The 26382-nt window shown below is 46.1% G+C and overlaps 2 protein-coding genes across 3 annotated transcripts in view; one reads left to right on the forward strand and one right to left on the reverse strand.

Moving 5' to 3' along the window:
- Positions 1-6102, reverse strand: part of HID1 (HID1 domain containing) — a 73013-nt gene extending 66911 nt beyond the window's left edge. Inside the window, exon 1 of the mRNA XM_069752147.1 lies at positions 5640-6102. Within this exon, the coding sequence (XP_069608248.1) occupies positions 5640-5705 (66 nt within the window). The 5' untranslated portion in view covers positions 5706-6102. The remainder of the gene's footprint in view (positions 1-5639) is intronic.
- CDR2L (cerebellar degeneration related protein 2 like) lies at positions 5908-26382 on the forward strand. Of its 2 annotated transcripts, none has more exons than XM_069752150.1 (7): positions 5908-5973; positions 6481-6581; positions 13671-13783; positions 17542-17690; positions 18686-18850; positions 22051-22321; positions 22857-26382. In XM_069752150.1, exons 2-7 carry the CDS (start codon positions 6503-6505, stop codon positions 23436-23438), a joined length of 1359 nt encoding a protein of 452 aa, XP_069608251.1. In that variant the 5' UTR covers positions 5908-5973; positions 6481-6502; the 3' UTR covers positions 23439-26382. The 2 variants fall into 2 exon arrangements, with proteins under 2 accessions (XP_069608251.1, XP_069608250.1); XM_069752149.1 differs by having other exon boundaries at positions 5950-6239.

Genomic DNA, 26382 nt, shown 5'->3' on the forward strand with positions numbered 1-26382 from the left:
CCGCAGCATGTCACTTCTTTGTGCGGATTCCGCAGCGGTTTTACAACTGCTCCAATAGAAAATCGCAATTGTAAAACCGCAGTGAAATGCGCAGAAAAAAACGCGGTAAATCCGCCATAAATCCGCAGCGGTTTAGCACTGCGGATTTATCAAATCCGCAGCGGAAAAATCCGCAGAGGACCAGAATACGTGTGCACATTCCTAACCCTAACCCTAGCCCTAACCCTAGCCCTAACCCTAACCCTACCCCTAACCCTAACCCTAACCCTAACCCTACCCCTACCCCTAGCCCTAACCTTAACCCTAACCCTACCCCTAACCCTAACCCTATTCTAACATTAGTGGAAAAAAAAAAAAAATCTTTATTTTTTTATTGTCCCTATGGGGGTGACAAAGGGGGGGGGGGGTCATTTATTATTTTTTTTATTTTGATCACTGAGATAGATTATATCTCAGTGATCAAAATGCACTTTGGAACGAATCTGCCGGCCGGCAGATTCGGCGGGCGCACTGCGCATGCGCCCGCCATTTTGGAAGATGGCGGCGCCCGGGAGAAGACGGACGGGACCACGGCTGGATCGGTAAGTATGATAGGGTGGGGGGGGACCACGGGGGGGGGGGGGGATCGGAGCACGGGGGGGGGAATCGGAGCGCGGGAGGGGTGGAACGGAGCGCGGGGGGCGTGGAACGGAGCACGGGGGGCTGGAATGGAGCACGGGGGGGTTGAACGGAGCACGGGGGGGGTGGATCGGAGTGCAGGGGGGGTGATTGGAGCACGGGGGGGTGATTGGAGCACGGGGGGAGCGGACACGAGCACGGGGGGGAGCGGAGCACTGGACGGAGGGGAGCCGGAGCAGTGTACCGGCCAGATCGGGGGGGTGGGGGGGCGATCGGAGGGGTGGGGTGGGGGCACACTAGTATTTCCAGCCATGGCCGATGATATTTCAGCATCGGCCATGGCTGGATTGTAATATTTCACCCGTTATAATGGGTGAAATATTACAAATCGCTCTGATTGGCAGTTTCACTTTCAACAGCCAATCAGAGCGATCGTAGCCACGAGGGGGTGAAGCCACCCCCCCTGGGCTAAACTACCACTCCCCCTGTCCCTGCAGATCGGGTGAAATGGGAGTTAACCCTTTCACCCGATCTGCAGGGACGCGATCTTTCCATGACGCCGCATAGGCGTCATGGGTCGGAATGGCACCGACTTTCATGACGCCTACGTGGCGTCAAAGGTCGGGAAGGGGTTAATATTCCTGTGCCGCCAGTATGTAGTGATGTGATTCACACTGAAGCGATAAGGTGCGGCAAGACATATTGGTATAGACTCTGTAGGTGCTGCTGTGCTCCTCAGTTTCTGTATACATCTGGTGACTATGGTAACAGGACTGAAAGTGTGACGACACACAGCAGGAGGAATCTCCTGACGTGTGCACACTGGTTAATCCAGGGATTGCAGTATTTACATGGTGCTATGGCAACCACTCCAAGGGCATGGTGACGAAGGTAGGAGGGGGGGAGCCCTCCAGGCTCACATGTTTGCTTAGCTCACTAAGCACCGCCTCTGGAATCACTGGGTGATGGAACACATGCCGGCCTCTGGTAAGCAGCACAGCTGCAACTGCTTAAATTGCAATTACTCGATTAGATAAGGACGCAGGATCTCCATAGGAGCTGCCCCTGACGAAGCCACTGGTGTGGCGACACGCGTAGGGTCTCTGCTCCTCCTGTTGATACCCCCCTTGGCTATGTACAGAGCTTGAACAGCTCCTGGGTTTGCATACTGGTTTCTTGTTATTGGTGATCTGAATCCTCACTCCTCAGCAGATCTTTTTATTTCCCTTACTATGGGAGCTTTTGCAACTTAATGGCACAGGTTATATACCACGTTAGACTAGACCAGTGGAAGCGCTACACAACTAACGTTGCATTATATACAACTCTATACCTTAATGGAGTAGACCTACATGCTATATGTGTGGTTTGGGATCAATCTGATTCACTGTGTATGCTTTATTAAGCTTTTGTCTATGTCTTATGTTATTGCAAAAAGGTTATTTTTTTTTTTTTTTTTTTGCATATCTGCTTATTTGTGTTACATAGGTAATCCTGCTGGTGTGAGGTATTCAGACTGGTGCATTATATATCATGGTCACAACTATACTTCTTAGGTTGTGTTGCTTTACCCTATATTCCAATAGTGCTGTTCATGCAGACATCTTACACTGTACTATATATTATTATTAGCCATTACAGTGCGTTTGGGGAGGGATCGCATCTAGGAGGAGGGTTCTATTATGGGCCATTTGTTCATGTTTCTAGGTCCTATGTGTGACCAATTTTAAATGCTTTTAATTGTGTGCTCCATGTGGTTGTTTCCTATGTCCATGAGTGTTATTCTAATAAAATTTGTAATTTTCATATTTAATCCATTGCCTTGGGTGATCCCCTTTTATGGTCTATTTCTTGTGTTGTTTTTTCATGGCTTAGTATAGTATAGACCAGGTTGGATCCCCGTTTCCTATGTGGTGCCCCCGCTCTAGTTATTAGAGTGGAGGAAAGAGGAGACTCTTAAAGAAGAAGTTACAGGTCTGTGAGAGCCAGAAATCTTGATTGTTTGTTTCTGACCAAATACTTATTTTCCACCATAATATGCAAATAAATTGTTAAAAAAAACAGACAATGTGATTTTCTGGATTTTTTTTTCTCAGTTTATCTCCCATAGTTGAGGTCTACCTATGATGTAAATTACAGACGCCTCTCATCTTATTAAGTGGTGGAACTTGCACTATTGCTGACTGACTAAATACATTTTTGCCCCACTGTATGTGTCACTGACATCTCTATATTCTTTATGTATATATCCTATCCTAACCTGTCAGTCTGATTTTACTGTATGCTGCAAATGAATTGCCGGCTTTTCAAATGATGCCAATGCGTAAAAATTGGACAGCACTCACATGGTTCGAGTGCTGTTTGATTTTTTCTTTTTCTCTCGCACCCATAGGCTTGCAGTGGCAAGTCTCGGGCGATATACGCATACAATCGCAGCATGCTGCGCTTTTACACGCACATCAAATACGTCTGAGAAAATAAATACTGATGTGAGCTGCCCCATAGATTAACACTGGTCCGAGTGCTATGCAATGTTTTCTCGCATAGCACTTGGCCGCATTCTACGGTAGTATGAAGCCGACCTAAGAGGTTACATGATGCAGGTGTAATGTCCAGCGCAGGGTGTAAGAGGCTACATGATGCAGGTGTATGCCCAGCACAGGGTGTAAGAGGCTACATGATGCAGGTGTATGCCCAGCACAGGGTGTAATAGGCTGCATGATGCAGGTGTAATGTCCAGCGCAGGGTGTAAGAGGCTGCATGATGCTGGTGTAATGCCCAGCGCAGGGTGTAAGAGGCTACATGATGCAGGTGTATGCCCAGCACAGGGTGTAATAGGCTGCATGATGCTGGTGTAATGTCCAGCGCAGGGTGTAAGAGGCTACATGATGCAGGTGTAATGTCCAGCGCAGGGTGTAAGAGGCTGCATGATGCAGGTGTAATGTCCAGCGCAGGGTGTAAGAGGCTACATGAGGCAGGTGTTGTGCCCAGCACACGGAGAAAGAGGCTGCATGATGCAGGTGTATGCCCAGCGCAGGGTGTAAGAGGCTACATGATGCAGGTGTAGTGCCCAGCAAACAGTGTAAGAGGCTACATGATGCAAGTGTAATTGGCAGCACACGGTGTAAGAGGCTACATGATGCAGGTGTAATGCCCAGCTCACGGTGTAAGAGGCTGCATGATGCAGGTGTAGTGCCCAGCGCAGGGTGTAAGAGGCTGCATGATGCAGGTGTAGTGCCCAGCGCAGAGTGTAAGAGGCTACATGATGTAGGTGTAGTGCCGAGTGCAGGGTGTAAGAGGCTGCATGATGCAGGTGTAATGTCCAGCGCAGGGTGTAAGAGGCTACATGAGGCAGGTGTTGTGCCCAGCACACGGAGAAAGAGGCTGCATGATGCAGGTGTATGCCCAGCACACGGTGAAAGAGGCTGCATGATGCAGGTGTAGTGCCCAGCAAACGGTGTAAGAGGCTGCATGATGCAGGTGTAGTGCCCAGCGCAGGGTATAAGAGGCTGCATGATGCAGGTGTAGTGCCTAGCGCAGGGTGTAAGAGGCTACATGATGCAGGTGTATGCCCAGCACACGGTGTAAGAGGCTACATGATGCAGGTGTAATTGGCAGCACACGGTGTAAGAGGCTGCATGATGCAGGTGTAGTGCCCAGAACACGGTGTAAGAGGCTGCATGATGCAGGTGTAGTGCCCAGCGCAGGGTGTAAGAGGCTACATGATGCAGGTGTATGCCCAGCACACGGTGAATGAGGCTGCATGATGCAGGTGTAGTGCCCAGCAAACGGTGTAAGAGGCTACATGATGCAAGTGTAATTGGCAGCACACGGTGTAAGAGGCTGCATGATGCAGGTGTAGTGCCCAGCGCAGGGTATAAGAGGCTGAATGATGCAGGTGTAGTGCCCAGCGCAGGGTGTAACAGGCTGCATGATGCAGGTGTATGCCCAGCACACGGTGTAAGAGGCTGCATGATGCAGGTGTAGTGCCCAGCGCAGGGTATAAGAGGCTGCATGATGCAGGTGTAGTGCCCAGCGCAGGGTGTAAGAGGCTACATGAGGCAGGTGTAGTGCCCAGCACACGGTGTAAGAGGCTGCATGATGCAGGTGTATGCCCAGCGCAGGGTGTAACATGCTGCATGATGCAGGTGTATGCCCAAACACACGGTATAAGAGGCTGCATGATGCAGGTGTATGCCCAAACACACGGTGTAAGAGGCTGCATGATGCAGGTGTATGCCCAGCGCAGGGTGTAAGAGGCTACATGATGCAGGTGTATGCCCAGCACACGGTGTAAGAGGTTACATGAGGCAGGTGTATGCCCAGCGCAGGGTGTAACAGGCTGCATGATGCAGGTGTATGCCCAGCACACGGTGTAAGAGGCTGCATGATGCAGGTGTAGTGCCCAGCGCAGGGTATAAGAGGCTGCATGATGCAGGTGTAGTGCCCAGCGCAGGGTGTAAGAGGCTACATGAGGCAGGTGTAGTGCCCAGCACACGGTGTAAGAGGCTGCATGATGCAGGTGTATGCCCAGCGCAGGGTGTAACATGCTGCATGATGCAGGTGTATGCCCAAACACACGGTATAAGAGGCTGCATGATGCAGGTGTATGCCCAAACACACGGTGTAAGAGGCTGCATGATGCAGGTGTATGCCCAGCGCAGGGTGTAAGAGGCTACATGATGCAGGTGTATGCCCAGCACACGGTGTAAGAGGTTACATGAGGCAGGTGTATGCCCAGCGCAGGGTGTAAGAGGCTGCATGATGCAGGTGTATGCCCAGCGCAGGGTGTAAGAGGCTACATGATGCAGGTGTATGCCCAGCGCAGGGTGTAAGAGGTTACATGATGCAGGTGTATGCCCAGCGCAGGGTGTAAGAGGCTACATGATGCATGTGTAATTGGCAGCACACAGAGGTATGGAGCAGATGGCCCGGTATGACACAGCCCCGCACCATATGTAACATACAGACACCTGTTCCTACAGGTGTGGACTCGTGGCCCCTCCCCCAGCGCCCGGTACCTGTGTTTTCGTTGTCAGCTGGATGACCGCCTTCCTGAAGTTCAGCTTCGTGTCCGTGTTCCCCATCCCGGTGCCGGCTATAAGCCCCGCCTGTTCACGGCCCGGTCCGGATCCCTTCCAGATCCGCCTGCAGCAGCCAGGGAACCGGATCAGTCAGTCAACGCCCTCTCCTGCGTCACCAGGCCCGCCCACTCAGCTGGAGTATGTGTTCTATCACTGACAGGTCACGGTGACCTCTCTAGACTCCGCCCACATTGTATTAGTCTCCGCCCAGTTATCATATAATCGCTAGTTTCTAGGCATATATGCTGGGACGTGTACAAGCGGCGCTCTGGTGTGTGCTGCACGGTAATGCGGTGGCCCTGCTGCGGCCATGCACGGGTTAAGGATGCCGGAGCCCCGGATGATGTGGGGAGGAGGGGGACGCGGCCTCCAATCAGCAGCGCTCCTGCCTGGATCTGAGGGGCGGGGCGTCGCCGGTCCAGGCCCAGGGATGTGACGGGATGCTACGGGGAGCCGGGATACAGGACAAGGACCGGGAAGAGCGGGGGTGTGCAGCCTCACAGGCCGCCGGGTGACGAGCACTGGCCGGGCCAGCAGGTGTGGGCGGCCCCTATAGCACAGTGGTGCGGTCCTGGTCAGTCACCGTGCCGCACACTGCACACAGCTGCTGGGCATTGTAGTCGGTGGCCGGCCCCAATCACTGGCCTGTGTGGCGTGAGCTGCCTGCTGTGTGACCCCTGATTATTAACCCTTGGTACAGCTGACATGGTGCTGGGAGCCGGTATTAGGGGTAGGGTGCAGAAGGGTCACTAATCCTCTGGTCCTGTCCCACCCATAGATCCAGCTGCCCACCTGGCCTGATGTTGGGGGCAGGAAGAATGGAGGAGTTCCACAGCGAGGAGGACGAGCCTTGGTATGACCACCATGACCTGGAGCAAGGTAAGAGATGGACCCAGGTGCCCTATGTGTGTAGCCTGGTGTAATCGGTGAGGGGGCTGCACGCCCCCCATCACATGTCTGTGGCTAGTTTACACACTGGCCTCACTCCCTACGTGCGGCTATGTTCACACTTTGCATTTTTGCAGCATTTTTTTATCAGAAACCAAAATCTGCTCCCTTGGCACAAAAACACTGCATCCAAGCCTGTAGAAACGAGCCGCCCGCTGCGGAACACAATGGCGGCCCATGGGGTGACACACATCGTACAGTGCGCGCCACGTTGCCACTCTGTAACGCTGCAGATCACACCCTGGGAAGGGACCTTCAGTGAGGGAATCCGTCACCAGGTTTTTGCTACCACGTCTGAGAGCAGCGTAACGTAGGGGTAGAGACCCTGATTCCAGTGATGTGTTACTTACTGGGCCGAATGCTGCAGTTTTGATAAAATTACTGTTTTGTCCACTGCAGTTCTCTGATTGCTGAGCTCTGTGTGACCCTGTTCACTGAGAATTGTTTGCTGTGCATAGGCAGAAAGCCATCAATCAGTGGTGGGGTGAAGATATACAGAGCTCATGAATATGGGTGACAACCTGGCAGCAATATTACTAGTCCTCTAGTGATAATCTCCTGCTGATTACAACATTCTTATCAAAACTACAGCAAGCAGCCCAGTAAGTGAGACATAGCTGGAATGACGACATCACGCTGCGGTCAGATTCTCTGGTCAGATAAACACTACATTAGAATTGGGATTTTAGCTACCACCCTCGCCTGCATGAACCCACCATACAGGACGCTGCTTTCGGCTCTTCCATACATTCCTACTGTAGCTTTTTGAAGAATTTCCCCACAGGCTCCATTCACAGGGGTCTATAAACAAATCCTCTGCATTTACCCCATAGAAATAAACCATCCCCACCTGTACTGGCAGTTGTATAAGCAGAAAGTAACATTTACAAGACCACAAACCTTTTGCACTGTATACCCCTCCTGACATGTAAAGCGCCATGGAATAAATGGTGCTATGATAATAATAAGATATGTGTAGAATCCAATGTGTTTTAGATGCCATGCTTCCATGGAAACGCACTACAAACGCATGTGCGTTTTTAATTTGCGGAATTTCCACATTTATTGTAAGTCTATGGGGAAAATTTGCACAGAAAACGTACCCGCAAGATAAATAGACTTGTTGCAGGTTTGAAATTCACCCCGCAGGTCAGTTTATGCTGAGCAATTAAAAAAAGCGCAGTCGTCACGAGATTTCCATAGCTCCCATCCATGTTGCTACAACTGTAAGACACTGGGATTTTTTTACGTAGCAAAAATACTCAGCGTCAAAAACTGACTGTGGGCACACGGACTAACTGAGAAATTCTATGACCTTTCTGGGGTTTCCGTGAGCATGAAAATGATTTCTACAGCTCAGCCGGAGGTTGGTTAGGCCGGCGATTCCTATTCTGGTGGTTAAGGAAGCGGAGGCCAGTGAAGACTAGGTAAGTTTTGGCATAGCTGCAGGGGGTCACTGAGGGTCCGTATAAGGGTTCCCTCGCACAAGCGAATAAAACGACCAAGTGCTATCCCACGTTTTATCACATAGCACTCGGCCCAATGTTATACTACGGGGCAGGGCAGATCTGCAATTTTTTTGGAGAAATTAAGGTCTCCATCTTTTCCACACCTGTGCTGATTCTTTCATGTGAGACAATCTGATCAAAGGCCGGGTTCACATTAGCGTTTGATTCCGCAGCGTGGTGCTGCGGACTTCTTTCTTTAACTCCGCCTACTTCTGCATGCATCATGTAGGATTTTCTTGCGTTCGGCAGGCACGTCAAAACGGCGGAGGCATCCGCATACAAGGCATGTCCCTGCGTACCCAATGTTAAAGATAGGTACGCAGGACGCACGCAGAAGTAGGCGGAGCTAAGGAAAGAAGTCCACAGCACCACGCTGCGGCTCAAACGCTAATGTGAGCTTAGCCTAAGATGACACTCGGCTCAAACTCTGAGTTTGTTCTGAGTGTGATTGTCATAATCGGCCCCATTCTCTGTGTTATCCCCTCCCCCCCCCCCAAGCCTTTGTTTTACTTCTTCCATTCTTTTTTTTTTTTTATAGCAGTTTGAGACCTTTGAGAAGTGTTCTCCTCTGGACAACCCCTTTTACAGGGCTACTTATACCCAGATATTATGTAGTCATGGATTTCTGCCAGGTCTCCATATTAATACATGGCAATATCACAATTATAGCAGACCCAACACTGGCATATTTTGTGCGAGGTATTATATTGATCACACCTTCCTTTACTTAGTCAAACAAGATGACACCACAGCATATTTTAATAAGGGATGAGCTAATAGCTTTGGATAATTTCTTATCCGAATAGCTATAGCGCTTACCAAAGAACTACATCGGGACCCCGGATACCTGGAGCGCTCCCGATAATCAGGTGTTCGGCACCGCAGCTGCATGTGTTGCAGCTGTGTGACAGTCAAAATAAACAGGCTCTCCATGCATGTGCTGGCACTAGTACACAGCCGCAAAACATGCAGCTGAGGCTCCGAACAGCTGATTATTGGGAGCGCTCCAGGTATCCGGGTTCCTGATGCAGCTATTCGGTAAGCGCTATAGCTATTCAGATAAGGAATTATCCAAAACTATTCGATCATCGCTAGTTTTAATTATATGGTTTATTGTCACCAGCCGTAGACAAAGGCGTAGCTATAGCAATTATAGTAGTTTGCCATAATCAGTACTTCAGGCATAGAGTAGGCAGATGTGCAAAAGAGCCATCACAGAATCCCATGTTTAACACTGAGAAGAGTCTAGACATTTACTATAAATTCTATAGTGCATTGACTATGGTGGGGGTGGAGGGTCGCTTTAACAATTTCTGCAACTGATTGCTCCCATATTGTAAGATGAGGTATGAAATCTGCTGTAAATACCAGAAAAAAAAATATCTGCAGCAGATAGGGCATGCTGGTGATTTTGAAAATCCAAGCTGCATGACCTGCAGTTTTGCAAACTGCTCCAGGTCTCTCATATTTGAAGGGTGCCTTCTCCTAGCAGCAACTTTAAGATCTCTCTACAGGTGTTCAATAGGATTTAGATCCTGATTCATTGCTTCCCACTTCAGAACTCTCTAGTGCTTTGTTTCCATCTATTTCTGGGTGCTCTTCAAGTATTTTTGGGGTCATTGTCCTGCTGGAAGACACACGACATAAGACCAAAGCTTTCTGACACTGGCCACTACATTGCTACCCCAAATCCTTGGGTAATCTTCAGATTTCATGATGCCTTGCACACAGTCAAGGCACCCAGTGCCAGAGGCAGCAGAACAATCTCAAAACATCTTTGAACCTCCACTATATTTGACTGTAGGCACTGTGTTCTTTTCTTTGTAGGTCTTATTCTGTTTTCATTAAACAGTAGAATGATTTGCTTTACCAAACAGCTCTATCTTTGTCTCCACTCTCCACAAGATGCTTTCATAGAAGGATTTTGGCTTGTGTATATTTTAGCACACTGCAGTGTAGCTTTTTTATGTCTCTGTGTTATCAGTGGGCTCCTCCTGGGTCTCCTGCCATAATGTTTCATTTCAGTCAAATGTCGACCCATAGTTTGCGCTGACTCTGATGCACCCTTTGCTACAGGACAACTTGAGTTTCTTTGGAACTTGACTGAGGCTGCTTATCCACCATGTGGACAATCCTGCGTTGCAACCTTTCATCAATTTTCCTCTGCCGTCCACGTCCAGGAAGATTAGCTACAGTGCCTTTTTTATTATTTTGTTCACCTTTGACAAAGGAACATCAAGATCTCTGGAGATGGACTTGTAACCTTGAGATTGTTGATATTCAACAATTTTGATTCTTAAGTCCTCAAACAGTTCTGCCCTCCTCTGTCTGCCCTCCTCTGTCTGCCCTCCTCTGTCTGCCCTCCTCTGTCTGCCCTCCTCTGTCTGCCCTCCTCTGTCTGCCCTCCTCTGTCTGCCCTCCTCTGTCTGCCCTCCTCTGTCTGCCCTCCTCTGTCTGCCCTCCTCTGTCTGCCCTCCTCTGTCTGCCCTCCTCTGTCTGCCCTCCTCTGTCTGCCCTCCTCTGTCTGCCCTCCTCTGTCTGTTCTCCTCTGTCTGCCCTCCTCTGTCTGTTCTCCTCTGTCTGTTCTCCTCTGTCTGTTCTCCTCTGTCTGTTCTCCTCTGTCTGCCCTCCTCTGTCTGTTCTCCTCTGTCTGCCCTCCTCTGTCTGTTCTCCTCTGTCTGTTCTCCTCTGTCTGTTCTCCTCTGTCTGTTCTCCTCTGTCTGTTCTCCTCTGTCTGCCCTCCTCTGTCTGCCCTCCTCTGTCTGTTCTCCTCTGTCTGCCCTCCTCTGTCTGCTCTCCTCTGTCTGTTCTCCTCTGTCTGTTCTCCTCTGTCTGTTCTCCTCTGTCTGTTCTCCTCTGTCTGTTCTCCTCTGTCTGTTCTCCTCTGTCTGTTCTCCTCTGTCTGTTCTCCTCTGTCTGTTCTCCTCTGTCTGTTCTCCTCTGTCTGTTCTCCTCTGTCTGTTCTCCTCTGTCTGCTCTCCTCTGTCTGCCCTCCTCTGTCTGCCCTCCTCTGTCTGTTCTCCTCTGTCTGCCCTCCTCTGTCTGTTCTCCTCTGTCTGTTCTCCTCTGTCTGTTCTCCTCTGTCTGTTCTCCTCTGTCTGTTCTCCTCTGTCTGTTCTCCTCTGTCTGCTCTCCTCTGTCTGCCCTCCTCTGTCTGCCCTCCTCTGTCTGTTCTCCTCTGTCTGCCCTCCTCTGTCTGCCCTCCTCTGTCTGCCCTCCTCTGTCTGCTCTCCTCTGTCTGTTCTCCTCTGTCTGTTCTCCTCTGTCTGTTCTCCTCTGTCTGCTCTCCTCTGTCTGCCCTCCTCTGTCTGCCCTCCTCTGTCTGCCCTCCTCTGTCTGTTCTCCTCTGTCTGTTCTCCTCTGTCTGTTCTCCTCTGTCTGTTCTCCTCTGTCTGTTCTCCTCTGTCTGTTCTCCTCTGTCTGCCCTCCTCTGTCTGCCCTCCTCTGTCTGCCCTCCTCTGTCTGCCCTCCTCTGTCTGCCCTCCTCTGTCTGTTCTCCTCTGTCTGCCCTCCTCTGTCTGTTCTCCTCTGTCTGTTCTCCTCTGTCTGCCCTCCTCTGTCTGCCCTCCTCTGTCTGCCCTCCTCTGTCTGCCCTCCTCTGTCTGCTCTCCTCTGTCTGCCCTCCTCTGTCTGCCCTCCTCTGTCTGTTCTCCTCTGTCTGTTCTCCTCTGTCTGTTCTCCTCTGTCTGTTCTCCTCTGTCTGCCCTCCTCTGTCTGCCCTCCTCTGTCTGTTCTCCTCTGTCTGTTCTCCTCTGTCTGCCCTCCTCTGTCTGCCCTCCTCTGTCTGTTCTCCTCTGTCTGTTCTCCTCTGTCTGTTCTCCTCTGTCTGTTCTCCTCTGTCTGTTCTCCTCTGTCTGTTCTCCTCTGTCTGTTCTCCTCTGTCTGTTCTCCTCTGTCTGTTCTCCTCTGTCTGTTCTCCTCTGTCTGTTCTCCTCTGTCTGTTCTCCTCTGTCTGTTCTCCTCTGTCTGTTCTCCTCTGTCTGTTCTCCTCTGTCTGTTCTCCTCTCTCTGTTCTCCTCTCTCTGTTCTCCTCTCTCTGTTCTCCTCTGTCTGTTCTCCTCTCTCTGCTCTCCTTGCTTAGTGTGACACTCACAGAAACACAATGCTAAGATTTAGTCATCATCTCCCCTTTTCATCTGATGTCAGCTGTAATTTTCATATTGCCCATACCTATTACTTGCTAGGGTATGTGCAGACATTCAGTAATTGGCAGCGCTTTGCACACAGCACATGTCCGCTACGTCCAAAGCTCTGCCGGCTTTTGAACGCAGGTGATTCTGCATGTGTTCATTGAACCATGCGGATTCACCACGTACGATACATTGTATGGGTGGCGTCTCCGCAAGATAAATAGACATGCTGCGGTCTGGAAAGACGTGCCACATGTGCATCTCCGCTGGTGAGCCGCGGGCGCTGGTGCCTGCATAATGGACATGGGATTTCTTGAAATCCCATCCACTATGCTATAACATCTGGACGCTGCGGATGTACACAGCGTCCAGCCTACAGCGTTTACTGACCGTGGGAACATACCCAGTTTGAAGGAGCATCACATGCTTGAAACAAGGTTGTTTATCCACAATATGATATGTGTCACAGTTCAGAGCCTAAATTGTGCAGGTCTACAGGTTATCCACAGCATGTCAATTCTTCTGGTAAATCCTCAGCATTTCCACAAAAAGATATTCAGAATTTAGTTTTGTTGCTTTGGAATTGTGCTCCTGAGAATTCCCGGCATGTCTAGATTAGGTAGATGTATCCTGTGGATGCCAGCAGACAGAGAGAGAAATGCAAGATCCCTGCCTCTAATATTCTACTCACTGCCCGCCATCTTCAGCTCATCCGGCGCCCCTCAGGTCGCGTGGTGCTATCTTGTGACTGCAAATTCTGCCTCCTCATAAATCAGAAGAAACAGTCACACGCTCTCAGTGTAAGTGTACGAGTCTCATAGACTTGCATTGAGAGCTTGTGACCTCCAGCCCGCTCCATGAAACGCTGGAGTGATCCGGTAGGTTACAAACTGCTTGGGTGTGATCGGAGCAGCGCTGATGAAAGATGAACACTGCGGCAGGCAAGTATGCGAGTAGTGGCAGAGAACTTGCATTAATCGCACCACTCCAGCACTGCAGTACAAAAAAAACCTGCTGGAGTGGTGTTTTAAAAAAAAATATATATATATAACCTGTTCTAGTCAACAATGGGGCTTAACTTTATTTCATGTTTGTTCTTCAAAATTGAGAATGTTTGCATGACTGTGTCTGCTTTGTGCTTGCATTCATTCATGGCTAGAAACCATCCATTGTTTTCTCAATGAATTATGAATGTGTGGTGCCTGACAGTCTAACACAATGATCCATTTTCTCTTTTAAGAAGCCATGGTGGTGAGATATGAATACTACGTAGCAGAGGAAGTTGACATTACAAATATGAATAATATATAATGTGTATGTTCTGAAAGGATAGCAACAGAGAATCTGATTTCATGGATTAAGCGTACGTTTCTCTCTATCAGATCTGCATCTGGCAGCAGAACTTGGGAAGACCCTGTTAGAGCGCAACAAGGAGCTGGAAGTATCTCTGCAGCAGATGTACCTGAGCAATGAGGACCAGGTGCAGGAGATTGAGGTAACAGGACATCATTGAAGGGGTTTTCTATCCATATTCCCACTGGGCACTTATTGATGTCACAAAGGTGGGTTCCCTGCTTTGGATCTTCCTGTGAGCCAGAACAGGAAGATGATGAAAATGATTTCTGCAATGGTGGCCCAGAATGTTCTTGCATTACATGGTTAATCATACATAGTTGACCATTCTTGAATTTAATGTAATGCTACATTATCCAAGAAGTGGCTGTTGCATGAGAAATTAATTCTAATTACTGACCTGACTCTAATCTCCACTTCATATCTAAACTCCCGGAATGCTTTATCTAGTCTCTTGACTTTTTACAATCAGGATTCTGATCTTAACATTTTACAAAAACTGCCCTTACAAAAGTCTCTAATGATCTACTAACAACTACATGTAATGGTCACTACTCCCTGCTGGTTCTCCTGGATCTCTCTGCAGCATTCTACACTGTGGATCACCAGCTCCACCTTCCTACGCTCCTATTTATCTGTCTCAAAGAAACCGCGCTCTTACGGTTCTCCTCCTACCTCTCTGACCGCTCCTACAGTCTATTACAACCCTGGCAAAAATTATGGAATCACCGGCCATGGAGGATGTTCATTCAGTAGCGCAGATCTCAATCCAATTGAAAATCTTTGGTGGAAGTTGAAGAAAATGGTCCATGACAAGGCTCCAACCTGCAAAGCTGATCTGGCAACAGCAGTCAGAGAGAGTTGGAGCCAGATTGATGAAGAGTACTGTTTGACACTCATTATGTCCATGCCTCAGAGACTGCAAGCTGTTATAAAAGCCAGAGGTGGTGCAACTAAATACCAGTGATGTTGTGGAATGTTTTTTTGTTTGTTTTTCATGATTCCATAATTTTTTCCTCAGAATTGAGTGATTCCATAATTTTTCCCCTATGCTTGGTTAAAAAAGTAACCATCACTGACTACCACATTTTTTGCTCTTGATTTCTTTTAGTGTTTCTTAAAGCCAGAAAGTTGCCATTTGAAATGACTTTAGTTTTGTGCCATGTCTGTGAACTGCTTTTTTTCTGCAAAATTAAACAACTGAATGAACATCCTCCAAGGCCGGTGATTCCATAATTTTTGCCAGGGCTTGTAATTGCCGACTCTTCTTTCTCTCCGCTTCCTGCTGGGGTTCTTCAGCGCTCAGCCCTAGTCCCCCTTCTCTTCTCTTTGGGGGTCATTCCATGATAACTTACGTTACATTCACAAGCCAAAAACTGGCTATGGACTGTTCTTTGAAGGCAAGCACAAAAAGGAGTGAATGTATATTGTACATTAAACTATTCTCAATAGATTTCAACACAGTTTTGTTTTTCAACAATAAAATTAAATACAAAATACAGTGTTAGGCCATGTTCACACGATCCTTTTTTTCATGCGGAATTGCCGCGATTTTCCCGCTGCGGGTCCGCAGCTGTTTTCCATGCAGGGTACATTACATTGTACCCTATGGAAAACAGGAACTGCTGTGCCCACAATGCGGAAAATAAAAAAAAAAAACCGCGCTGAATAGCTGCGGGAAAAAAGAAGTACCATGTCACTTCTTTTTTCGGAGCCGCAGCGGTTCTGCACCCATTGACCTCCATTGTGAGGTCAAACCTGCAGTAAAACCCGCAGATGAAAAAAATATCTGCGGGTTTTACTGCGGTTTGTGGTGCAGAACCGCTGCAGCAGGAAGTGCGGGGAAGCGGGCGGAAGTGCGTGGGCGGAGTGTGGCTGCCCCCCCGTGCTCCGATCCCGCCCCCCGTGCTCCAATCCCACCGCCCCATGCTCCGATGCCCCCCCCAGTGCTCCGATGCCCCCCCCCCCGTGCCCTAATCTCCCCCCCTTATACTTACCCGGTGTCCGTCCGGCCGTCTTCTCCCTGGGCGCCGCCATCTTGCAAAATGGCGGGCGCATGCGCAGTGCGCCCGCCGAATCTGCCGGCCGGCAGATTCGTTCCAAAGTGCATTTTGACCACTGAGATATAACCTATCTCAGTGATCAAAATAAAAAAAAAATAGTAAATGACACCCCCCCCCCTTTGTCACCCCCATAGGTAGGGACAATAAAAAAAAATTAAGAATTTTTTTTTTTTTTTTCACTAAGGTTAGAATAGGGGTAGGGTTAGGGGTAGGGTTAGGGTATTTTCAGCCATTTTAACTGCATAGAAAACTGCATAAAAAAAAAGGATCAAAAAAAGGATCAAAAAACGCATCAAAAAAGGACAAAAAAAGGACCAAAAAAAGGACCTGCGTTTTCTGCCAAGAGCTGCAGTTTTTTAAAAAAGTATGTTCACACGTTCCTGATTTCCATCCTCTTTTTTTCAGGACTGTTTTTTAAAAAACTGCAGCTCTTGGCAGAAAACGCAGGTCCTTTTTTTTGGTCCTTTTTTTGGTCCTTTTTTTGTCCTTGTTTGATGCGTTTTTTGATGCGTTTTTTTATGCGTTTTTTGATCCTTTTTTTTTTTATGCAGTTTTCTATGCAGAGTCTGTGTGTTTTCTAGGAAGTTTTTTAGGGTTAAAATGGCTGAAAATACCCTACCCCTAACCCTAACCCTACCCCTAACCCTACTACCCCTAACCCTATTCTAACCTTAGTGGGAAAAAAAAAAAAATTCTTAATTTTTTTTTATTGTCCCTACCTATGGGGGTGACAAAGGGGGGGTGTCATTTACTATTTTTTTTTTATTTTGATCACTGAGATAGATTATATCTCAGTGATCAAAATGCACTTTGGAACGAATCTGCCAGCCGGCAGATTCGGCGGGCGCACTGCGCATGCGCCCGCCATTTTGCAAGATGGCGGCGCCCAGGGAGAAGATGGCCGGACGGACACCGGGACGTCGGGTAAGTATAAGGGGGGGGAGATTAGGGCACGGGGGGGGGCATCGGAGCACTGGGGGGGGGCATCGGAGCACGGGGCGGTGGGATTGGAGCACGGAGGGGGCGGGATCGGAGCACGGGGGGGCAGCCACACTTCGCCCACGCACTTCCGCCCGCTTCCCCGCACTTCCTGCTGCAGCGGTTCTGCACCACAAACCGCAGTAAAACCCGCAGATATTTTTTTCATCTGCGGGTTTTACTGCGGGTTTGACCTCACAATGGAGGTCAATGGGTGCAGAACTGCTGCGGCTCCGAAAAAAGAAGTGACATGGTACTTCTTTTTTCCCGCAGCTATTCAGCGCGGCTTTTTTTTTTATTTTCCGCATTGTGGGCACAGCAGTTCCTGTTTTCCATAGGGTACAATGTAATGTACCCTGCATGGAAAACAGCTGCGGACCCGCAGCGGGAAAATCGCGGCAATTCCGCATGAAAAAAAGGATCGTGTGAACATGGCCTTATTGCTTGGTAACTTACGTTACAGAAAAAGGAAAGGCAATTGTCCTTCATGAGTCTGCCAAAGTTTCTGTTCTGGTAAACGGGGGAGAAGCACTATTTTTATTGTATTAAAACACCATAGTTTCAGCAACTTTAACAAATTTATTTTAACCTCTCAAGTTAAACGCAACCGTTTTTATTACAAGAAATATAGATAACTTACGTTACCGCACAGTATAGTAACTCTCGTTACTAAGCTGATGGTAACTTACGTTACAATATGTAATATTCTCAGCGTCTACAATTTTAAGCGTGCACTAAAAACATGGACATAAGTTGAAACTCAGACACACTCGCTGTTAGAATAGCAAATTTTATATATATATATATATATATATATATATATATAATTTTTTTTTTTTTTTTATTTGTGGCTCCACAGTACCTGAGTAAACAGCTGGAAATGCTCCGCCAGGTGAACGAGCAACACGCTAAGGTATATGAGCAGCTGGACACTGTAGCGCGAGACCTGGAAGCCTCCAATGTCCGACTTGTACAGGAAAACAAGATGGCGCAACAAAAAATAGAAAGGTGAGAAAATAGGAAAGGACACATTGTGGTAGCAGACGCTCAAGATTGGACAGTTGTGAAGAACCAGACTGCATTATGTTACTTAGCAGGGGGATTTACACCTCATAATTGTGAGTTCTTAAAACCGCTGTTATCACAATTATCTTGCCATGGAAACTGGCTGTCGGTGATGTATGAGCAAAACGTTTACCGATCGGCAGTTGTATCGTGCCACTGGTCAGTCCATGTAATTGGACCTTAGGGCTATGTTCAAACACGGGTGATTTTGGGTAAAGCTACACGGTCATGTGGTGCATGACAGCACTTCTCAGAAAAAATGGCAAATAAAAGAAAACCTGTGCAACTTTTCTGCAATTTACTTCTATTTTAGAGTTGTAATCTTGCTGTAAAAAAAAGTGGCCAAACCGCAGAGAAGTTGCATGCAAGTCGCATGTGACCTGCATTGAAATGAGTCACGTGCGATCAGCAAAAGGGAATCCAGCACATTTGGAAACATTTGCGACTCTACAAAATCGTTAGATCAGATGTCACAATGCAACATTGATAACTAAATTTACAGTAATTAAAAACTTTAATACAGGTGTCAGCGCTAATTCCATTATCTACATCCCATGCCATACTAAATATGTTTTACATTTTGCTATATACATTTCTGCAAAAGGTGAGTTATTTAAAATTATACATTTTATTTCTTTATATTTTTGACATTTTTTTTTCCACTTTGTATTTGCCTGACACAGATCAGATCCATTGATTTGGGCTAATTTTAATGGAGATCCATGATTCTGCAAACTGCATATCTGCAGCACTACCACAATGTCTGCCATATATCTTGTAGTTTATTGGGACCTGTGAGAACAACATATCCTTGTATTCAGGACCCTTGTCTGTCTAACCACTGATAACTTTTCATGGAGCAACTTACTATGGGGGGGAAGGAAAATATTGCAATTTAATATACGGTAGACATGATTCTGAATATTTTGTATTTCCAGTTTGACAGACACTATAGATGGTCTACAGAAACAGGTAGAAGATCTGCAGAGACAGATTGAGGAATTGCAAGGGCTTGAAAAGGTCCGAACCAGAAGGGAAAAACGAGAAAGACGTCGCACTATCCATACCTTTCCTTGTGTACGTGAACTGTGCCCCAGCAGCTGGTAAGTACTAAGAGCAGACCACTACTTTAGGTTTTTTGTTATCATAATTGTAAATGAAAAAAAAAACAATTTAAAATAGGCTTTCCAGGCAGATTCTCATGTAGATCTGTGTCTTGTGGAAAAAAAAAAAAAAAAAAAACCTTAAAAAAATATTTTTTATTAAATATGATTAAAAAACATATTATATATTCATAAAGTGGAGTAAAAAATGCAGGGAAAGAATATCCCAAGGCTTGGCGTAAATCAAAAACAGTCTAGAGTGGAGTAGATTAGCCCATACAGACCCTTCCTTGCCACTGAGGTTGGCACCCTAAGGATTCTATATGGCGCCCCCGCTCAACGTAGGCTATCCCTATGTGACCCTACTATGACCTCTTAACAAAACCACCACCATCCCCCAAATATACAGGTCTGAAATGCTTATAAATTAATTATGTCTGGCCATATACCCTTATGTAAGGAGAAATTTCATAAATTGCAGAGATATGCAACAAAGTTACCTGATTTGTATTCAGGTGGACATAATGGGAGTGAGTCAAACCAATAACATACTCCTAAAAAAATTGAACTATTGAATGAGCAGAATGTTTATAGATACCGTTCAATGTCTAGATCATCACCCATTCACTACGCTCTAAGCGTCCTTCCAGACCAACATAACACCAGACAGTATTAATATCAGCATCGCCATGGATCCATGCATGGTCAAAATGTGATAAGTGTATCTTCTTCTCTCATTGTAGATATTCGGAAGCCCATCCCAATATGTTTAGTTTGAACGTTTATTTTAATCTTGTAATAAAAGTTAATTTTAAGGGGTTTTTCTTATTGGTCGTTCACTCTAATATACTCCTTTTGATATACATAATAGGTTTATAGATCTGTGTCCGGCCCATAGATCTTAACTGCTCATTTGCATATAAAAAAATGAAGATTTCTTGGGAATAAAACATTGGATCACAGATATCACGATATCATTTTTTTCAAGTTCCTATGACTTACGTACTCAGACGGATTAAAAGAGCTAGTTCTTACTGAAAGATTCCCCTTAAGACTGGCGTTGCGCACACCACCCTTAATGAACTACTCGCTCGAGTACAATTTGGGTAATTCATTAAGCAGCATCTGTTAAGTGGCGAGCAGTGCCTCCAAAAATTTACTTCAGTCACTGACTGGAGTACATTGTTAGAGTAAGTTGCTCCACCAAAGTGGCGTAACGTATCACAATCTTGATTGGTGGGTGTAGCCAACTTCCGATCGATGCAAAAATGTTGAGACTTCTAAAGGTGTTTTATGCGAGAATTCTGGTTTAAACACCTTCATGAATTGTGCTCACATACCGTATTTTTCAGACTATAAGACGCACCTAGGTTTTAGAGGAGGAAATTAGAAAAAAAAATGGAAGGAAAAATTGTTGTCAATTCTGTACTTAATATCTCCCATCCTGATATGCATGGCTGCCTTATCTCTATCCTGGTATAAAGAGCCCCCATCCTTATCCTGGTATGATTGGCCCCCTTCCTTGTATGCAGGAACTCATCCTTATGCTGGTATACATGGCCCCAATACCTATCCTGGTATGGCGGGACCTCATCTCCGTCCTGGTATGCATAGCTCCATCTTTGTCCTGGTATGATTGGCCCCATCTTTATCCTGGTATGCATGACCCCATCCTTATCCTGGTATGATTGGCCCACTTCCCCATCCTGGTATGCATGGCCCCACCAGGAAAACAAAAATTCTTACCTTCCCTGTCTGCCCTCGCAGCGTCCTGCTCCAGTGCCAGCAGCCGCTTTATGCTTGTAAGCAGCTTATGGCAGTGACGTCATGAGCTGTTCTCAAGCCGCTGAGGACAGCTGCCAGAATACTCACTGTTCTCCACGCCGAGACTATGTGCGTGGAGCGCAGTGAGTATTCATTGCTCTTTAAAGAGCACAGTGTCAGCCGCAGGGTTCCGGCAGCTGCTGGGCTTTCATGTGTGCCACTACTAAAGGGAAGGAATGTTCATTGCCTTAAGTAGCCTGCACACTCGAACGCCAGGTAGCTGCAAGGAGCCGGCTGCTGCAGATAACACTGTAATCACTATTAAAGAGAAATTAATATTCACTCCTTTCCACACCCATAGGCATGGAATGGAGTGAATATTAATTTCTCTTTAGCAGCGGGCACAGTAGTTAGCTGCATCAGCCGGCTCCTGCCTCCGGTGACCCACTGCTCCGCCGCTGCCGCTTCCCCACCTCCCCACCACAGCCAGATTAGGGACATCCAGACTATAAGATGCACCCTCCCATTTTCCTCCACATTTTGGAGGAAAAAGTTCATCTTATAGTCCGAAAAATACTGTAATCTAAAGTTTGACAGATGGGTAAAGACTCATGTCAGAGCCACATGTGATCCTTGATAAGGCCATGGTTGTCCACACACAAGTCAAGAGTATACAGGAAAGAATTAGTGTTTCTTCATGTTGACTGCTGCATTGGGTATAGGGACATGAGCCCATATGCTGATACATTTTAGAGGTAATATTCGTTTAGCAAGACATATTTATTTAATCTAATGTATCAATATAAAAAGTGGAGGACAACGTTTCAGCCCTTTGCAGGATCTTCGTCAAGACCTTTATTGTATGGATAATGTGTCTTGGAAGGGCTCATACGTTGGCCTTCACTGCATATATGTATCTCAAAGAGGAAATAATGGATATTGAGTGTCTCGGCTAGATACTTAATCTTTAATTTTATAGAGCGCTAACATATTCTGCAGCGCTTTACAGTTTTGCACACATCATCATCGCTGTCCCCGATGGAGCTCACAATCTAAATTCCCTATCAGTATGTCTTTGGAATGTGGGAGGAAACCGGAGAACCCGGAGGAAACCCACGCAAACACGGAGAGAACATACAAACTCTTTGCAGATGTTGTCCTTGATGGGGTTTGAACCCAGGACTCCAGCGCTGCAAGGCTGCTGTGCTAACCACTGCGTCACCATATATGTCAATATGCTTCACATATATTGTCTTTATGTCCTACAACGTAACACCAGAAATCCATTCTTCAGTGCTGACCACATTGCTCTCACATTTTAGATTTAAAGGCAATTTGGTTCATCTGAAACCCATGTGTAGCCCGCTGCGAGTATGAGAATGACATTGAGGAAATACGTAATAGTGTTACTGACAATGACTAATGCTTGTGCACAGGTACGATGATGCGGTCAGCAAGCATGCTTCTTGCTTGGACATTTCTCAAAAGCCATTCCAAATGGAAAATCAGCGCTTGCAGATGGCAGTTAATGCATTGAGGGCGCAGGTAGCAGAGGAACGGCAGCGGAAGGAGCGAGCAGAACAAGAGTACCAGGCTGTCATCCAGGAGTATGCAGAGCTGGAGCAAAGAGCTTGTGAGATGGAGAGCTGTAAGATGCGTATAAGAGAACTTGAGAACGAACTGCAGGAATTACAGCAAATGAAACAAGTGAGTACATTAAGGAGAATGCATCATGTTAATCTGTAAGGCAGGGGTTACTGCAATTATACTGCAGCCTTGGGGTGAGTGTGTGGCTGTCACAAAAAAATCCAACGTGGTTGGATTTCTTGCATTCTTTAGAGTGTCTTTATAATAGGGTAGCATGCTCTATTTCTGCTTTACCATTTAAGAAGCCGACATAAATAAAATACGAGTCCTCAGAAAACCTAAAATGTTGTCAAGCGTCCCTGAGCTTGTTATTCATTCCAAGCGCCATTTGCTAGCTATACAATTATGAGGAAATTGCCTTTGATAACTCTCCCCCAGTGTACGCCTATGAACAAGGGCTGTAATCGTGTAAAGACAATTACCCAAAGACGAAAGGCAATCATGGATACAAAGAGGCCTTTGTGTCTAAATCCTGTGCATAAATCACACAGACAATGGCTGTAGCCTAGAATTAATGATGTATTCTCAGCCTTCCTTCCATAGCATGTAGTGCCTGCCCTGTATACTTAAATGTCTCATCCCAATGTTCACACAGGTAAAGCGTTACCTCCTAAGCCGTGGAGATAGCCTATCACAGGCGCTGCTGGAACCCCTTAACAAGACCCCAGAAACTGATGACCCAGAGCCTATAGACGGGGACGACGTTTTGGGCAAGAATCCAGCATCTCCAAACTCAGCTGTCAGGAAAAGCTGCAGCGACACCGCACTGAGCGATATTGTAGGGAGAGATGCTGCCAGCCGACATGAAGGAAATTATACCCTGCATGCCAACAATACGAGGCGCCGTGGCATGTCTATTCTGCGAGAAGTGGATGAGCAGTATCACGCACTGCTGGAACGTTACGAGGAGCTGTTGGCCAAATGCAGAAGACACGAGGACAATCTCTGCCACGCTGGGGTGCAAACTTCTCGTCCGGTGTCAAGAGACAATTCCAGCAGAGACCTCCCTACAGAAGAAGTAGAGCCTGAGCGAGCACTAACACTGCAGCTGGAGGCGGCTGACCGTCGGCTGGAACAGAGTCAACCAGAGTACAAGGCTCTGTTTAAAGAGATATTTAATCGTATACAGAGAACCAAGCAAGATGTCAGTGCTGGAAAGGGACCTGGTGGCAAGTGAGACCTTTCAGACCAAACTTCCAGTGTTGCTCGCACTAACCACCCCTGCACTCTTATGTATTCCTGACAGTTGCTAGTGGAGTACTCTTCTCACTGCCCATAGCAGACCCTCCTTTCTCAACACTTATGTACGGTGCCAGTATTCTGAATAAGCTTTGCTATGCACAGCCAATGCATTATTAATGTAGATGTGTATGATGTTATTACTATAGCAGAGCTATATAAAGAAGAAAAAGGTAAGATCCGGAGCTCAGGTTGTCTTTAGACCTGTCTCATGGGTAATATTCACAGGTCTGACCTTTACCCACCTTAGACCTGAAAAATGGTCCGGGGTATCCCAGTAAGAATTGGATGGTACGTAATGTACATCATTACCTATGACTTTTAGAAATTGACATGCATTAGTTCACTTTAAATTGGGGGATCACTAAGTTCTGGGCTACACCCCAACTTTTTTGTAGCGCCACTGCTTGATTTTAGCTAGTTGCCTACATCGGCTGTAGTCAAAAGTAGCACATTGAGTTGTATGCAATTGGCTGGACTGTGGCTGCCACTTAATGGTTAGAATCCATCAGTGGCGCTACAGAAAGTGGCATTGTATCCCAGGCCTAGTTGGTTATCATGTAGCTCCAGGTAGTATATAACACTAGGATATAAACAGTGGTGTCACTGTCGGCTTATTTATTTATTAACATTGCAGGTATATACAGCACGCCTGTTCTGTGGCGCACATTTGGTATGAGAAGGATTTTGCAGAGATGATCCGCATCAGTATTGTAAAGCTCTGCAGAGTCTGTCTCTGCGCTCTGCTGCTACATGTATTGTCCGTTGTGTGTATGTACGCGTCTCCTTTCCAAATCCAGGTCGAACCCGTTTAATATTGCAACTACAAAAAGCAGCGACTAGGACAAAATCTTGGCCATTTATACATTTTTTTTTTTTTATAAGCTTTAATTTTAAAGGGCAGGTATCGTAACCGTGATCTATCCGGTACAACATAAAGAGGGCCTGGCCCTGTCTCTTCTAATTCACAGTGTCTTTGGACCTGTCACTGTGACACATTACTGAGCAAACTACCAGAAATATATGAACATTATCGTCATATGATCACTCGATAAAAGCCATGCTTCCAGCACCCCAGCAGTAAAAGGATGCAACAGAGGTGCTGTGTAAGCCTAAAATTGTATGCAATACGATGGCGGTTTTTTTTGTTTTTTTTTTGCCCCAGAATTTTTTTCTGCTCTGAACAGCCACCGTAGGACCCTGCGTGCACATGCAAGTGTATCTATCTACTGCATGTATTGCACCTTCCCATGACCGTACCATACATTCATTCACTCAAACAACCCCATTTTCATAACTTTTTTTGGTGAATTGTGTTCATAGAGGGGCTTTCCAATTCAGGATCTTTGCCACAGAGCAATTAGCGCCTTTTGTCTGGAGACCCTGTCTGGTCCACACACATCCTATTGGATTAAATGGTCTCTGTGTAATGTTCCATTTTCCCCTGTGGGAAAATAGAACACTTTTTGCCAGGTTTTTTTTCCTGATTGCTGATGGTACCACACTTTGTGATAAGCGAAATGTCATATGACCCTAATGACATCAATGGATTATCCAAAGTCAGAGACTGAGATTTCAGTTTGACCACAAAACTATGGAGCTATGAACAAGAAATATGTAATGTATTTTTCTTTGCCAGCTGATTTCTGAAATATCTGATATTTTAAGCAATCTTTTTGTTTTTTTTTACCATATTTATTTTGTGGACACATGTTGGGGTGATCCATTTGCTCAAGGTCACATATAGAAATGTGAATAATTAACATTTATGTAACATGTAAATGCTCCGCTTTGGTGCTGAGTTGTCAAATCATACCCATCACTTGTTGTAAAGGGACCAGATATGATCCAGGTTTGTGTTACGTGTACTTTTAAACATTTTGAGCAGTTTTTTTCCAGATCTCATTTTTTATTAAAAATAAAAAACCTAAGTAAGCCTGCAATTTTCACGCTGGCATATTTTAAGCTCAAACTTCCTGACTTAAGAGTTTAGCGGAGGCTCCATATTATCATAGTCAGTACTACAATGACAAGTAACCTCTTTATACACAGCCGATAACACAGGATCCACCAATTACAATAGGTGATGCCACAGCTGATCCTGCTCCCTCATGACATTTGCGCAGGATCATTGGACACTTTAATAACAAAAAAAAACACCATTGTGGCTATGCACATGTATTGTTTCCTGAAACAGGAAGTATGAGTCTAAAAACAAAACAATGGCCAATGTGAAAATTGCAAGAGTTCTATGTTTTTTATTTTTCCTAAAGATTGTGATATGTAAAAAAAAAAAATTCCAAAGATTAATTTAGCACAAAAACCTATTTTTAACAGGTTCTTTTATGATTACACATTCCCTTGAAGCACCCATTTTGTCATAGACAAATTGATCCATGGTGCCTAGTTTTCTTATACAATACCTCCATGTATGCCCAAAAAAATGGCAAAAAAATATGCAGGTGTGGTTTTGGCCATCAAAGTCATGTAAAACTCGTGGAGTACATGTGACCCCACTTTGCAAACATTTTTTATTAAACATCCATAATGTTTTGTGACTATAGCTCGTTTTCCGAACTGTGTCACCATGGTAACCGACTACAAACAAACTGTGCAAGATACCGGAGTCATTTCTCTCTCCATCTGTCTCACAAAAGTAAGAAAAGTGCTAGCAAGAAGTAATGGAGGGATAGCAAAATAATCGACTGATCCGGCTACACGTAGTCTCTCACCATGGAGACGTGTAGGCCTTAGTAGTAGCTGCAGACACAACATGATGGGATATTTAATGAAAACTATGTACAAGATTAATGAAAAAATTGCTATTGCATATAAAATAAGAAAAGAACAGGCATGTACTAAAAAAACATTTTTGCTCACAA

Source organism: Ranitomeya imitator, chromosome 2 (assembly GCF_032444005.1).
Source record: "Ranitomeya imitator isolate aRanImi1 chromosome 2, aRanImi1.pri, whole genome shotgun sequence".
NCBI lineage: Eukaryota > Metazoa > Chordata > Amphibia > Anura > Dendrobatidae > Ranitomeya > Ranitomeya imitator.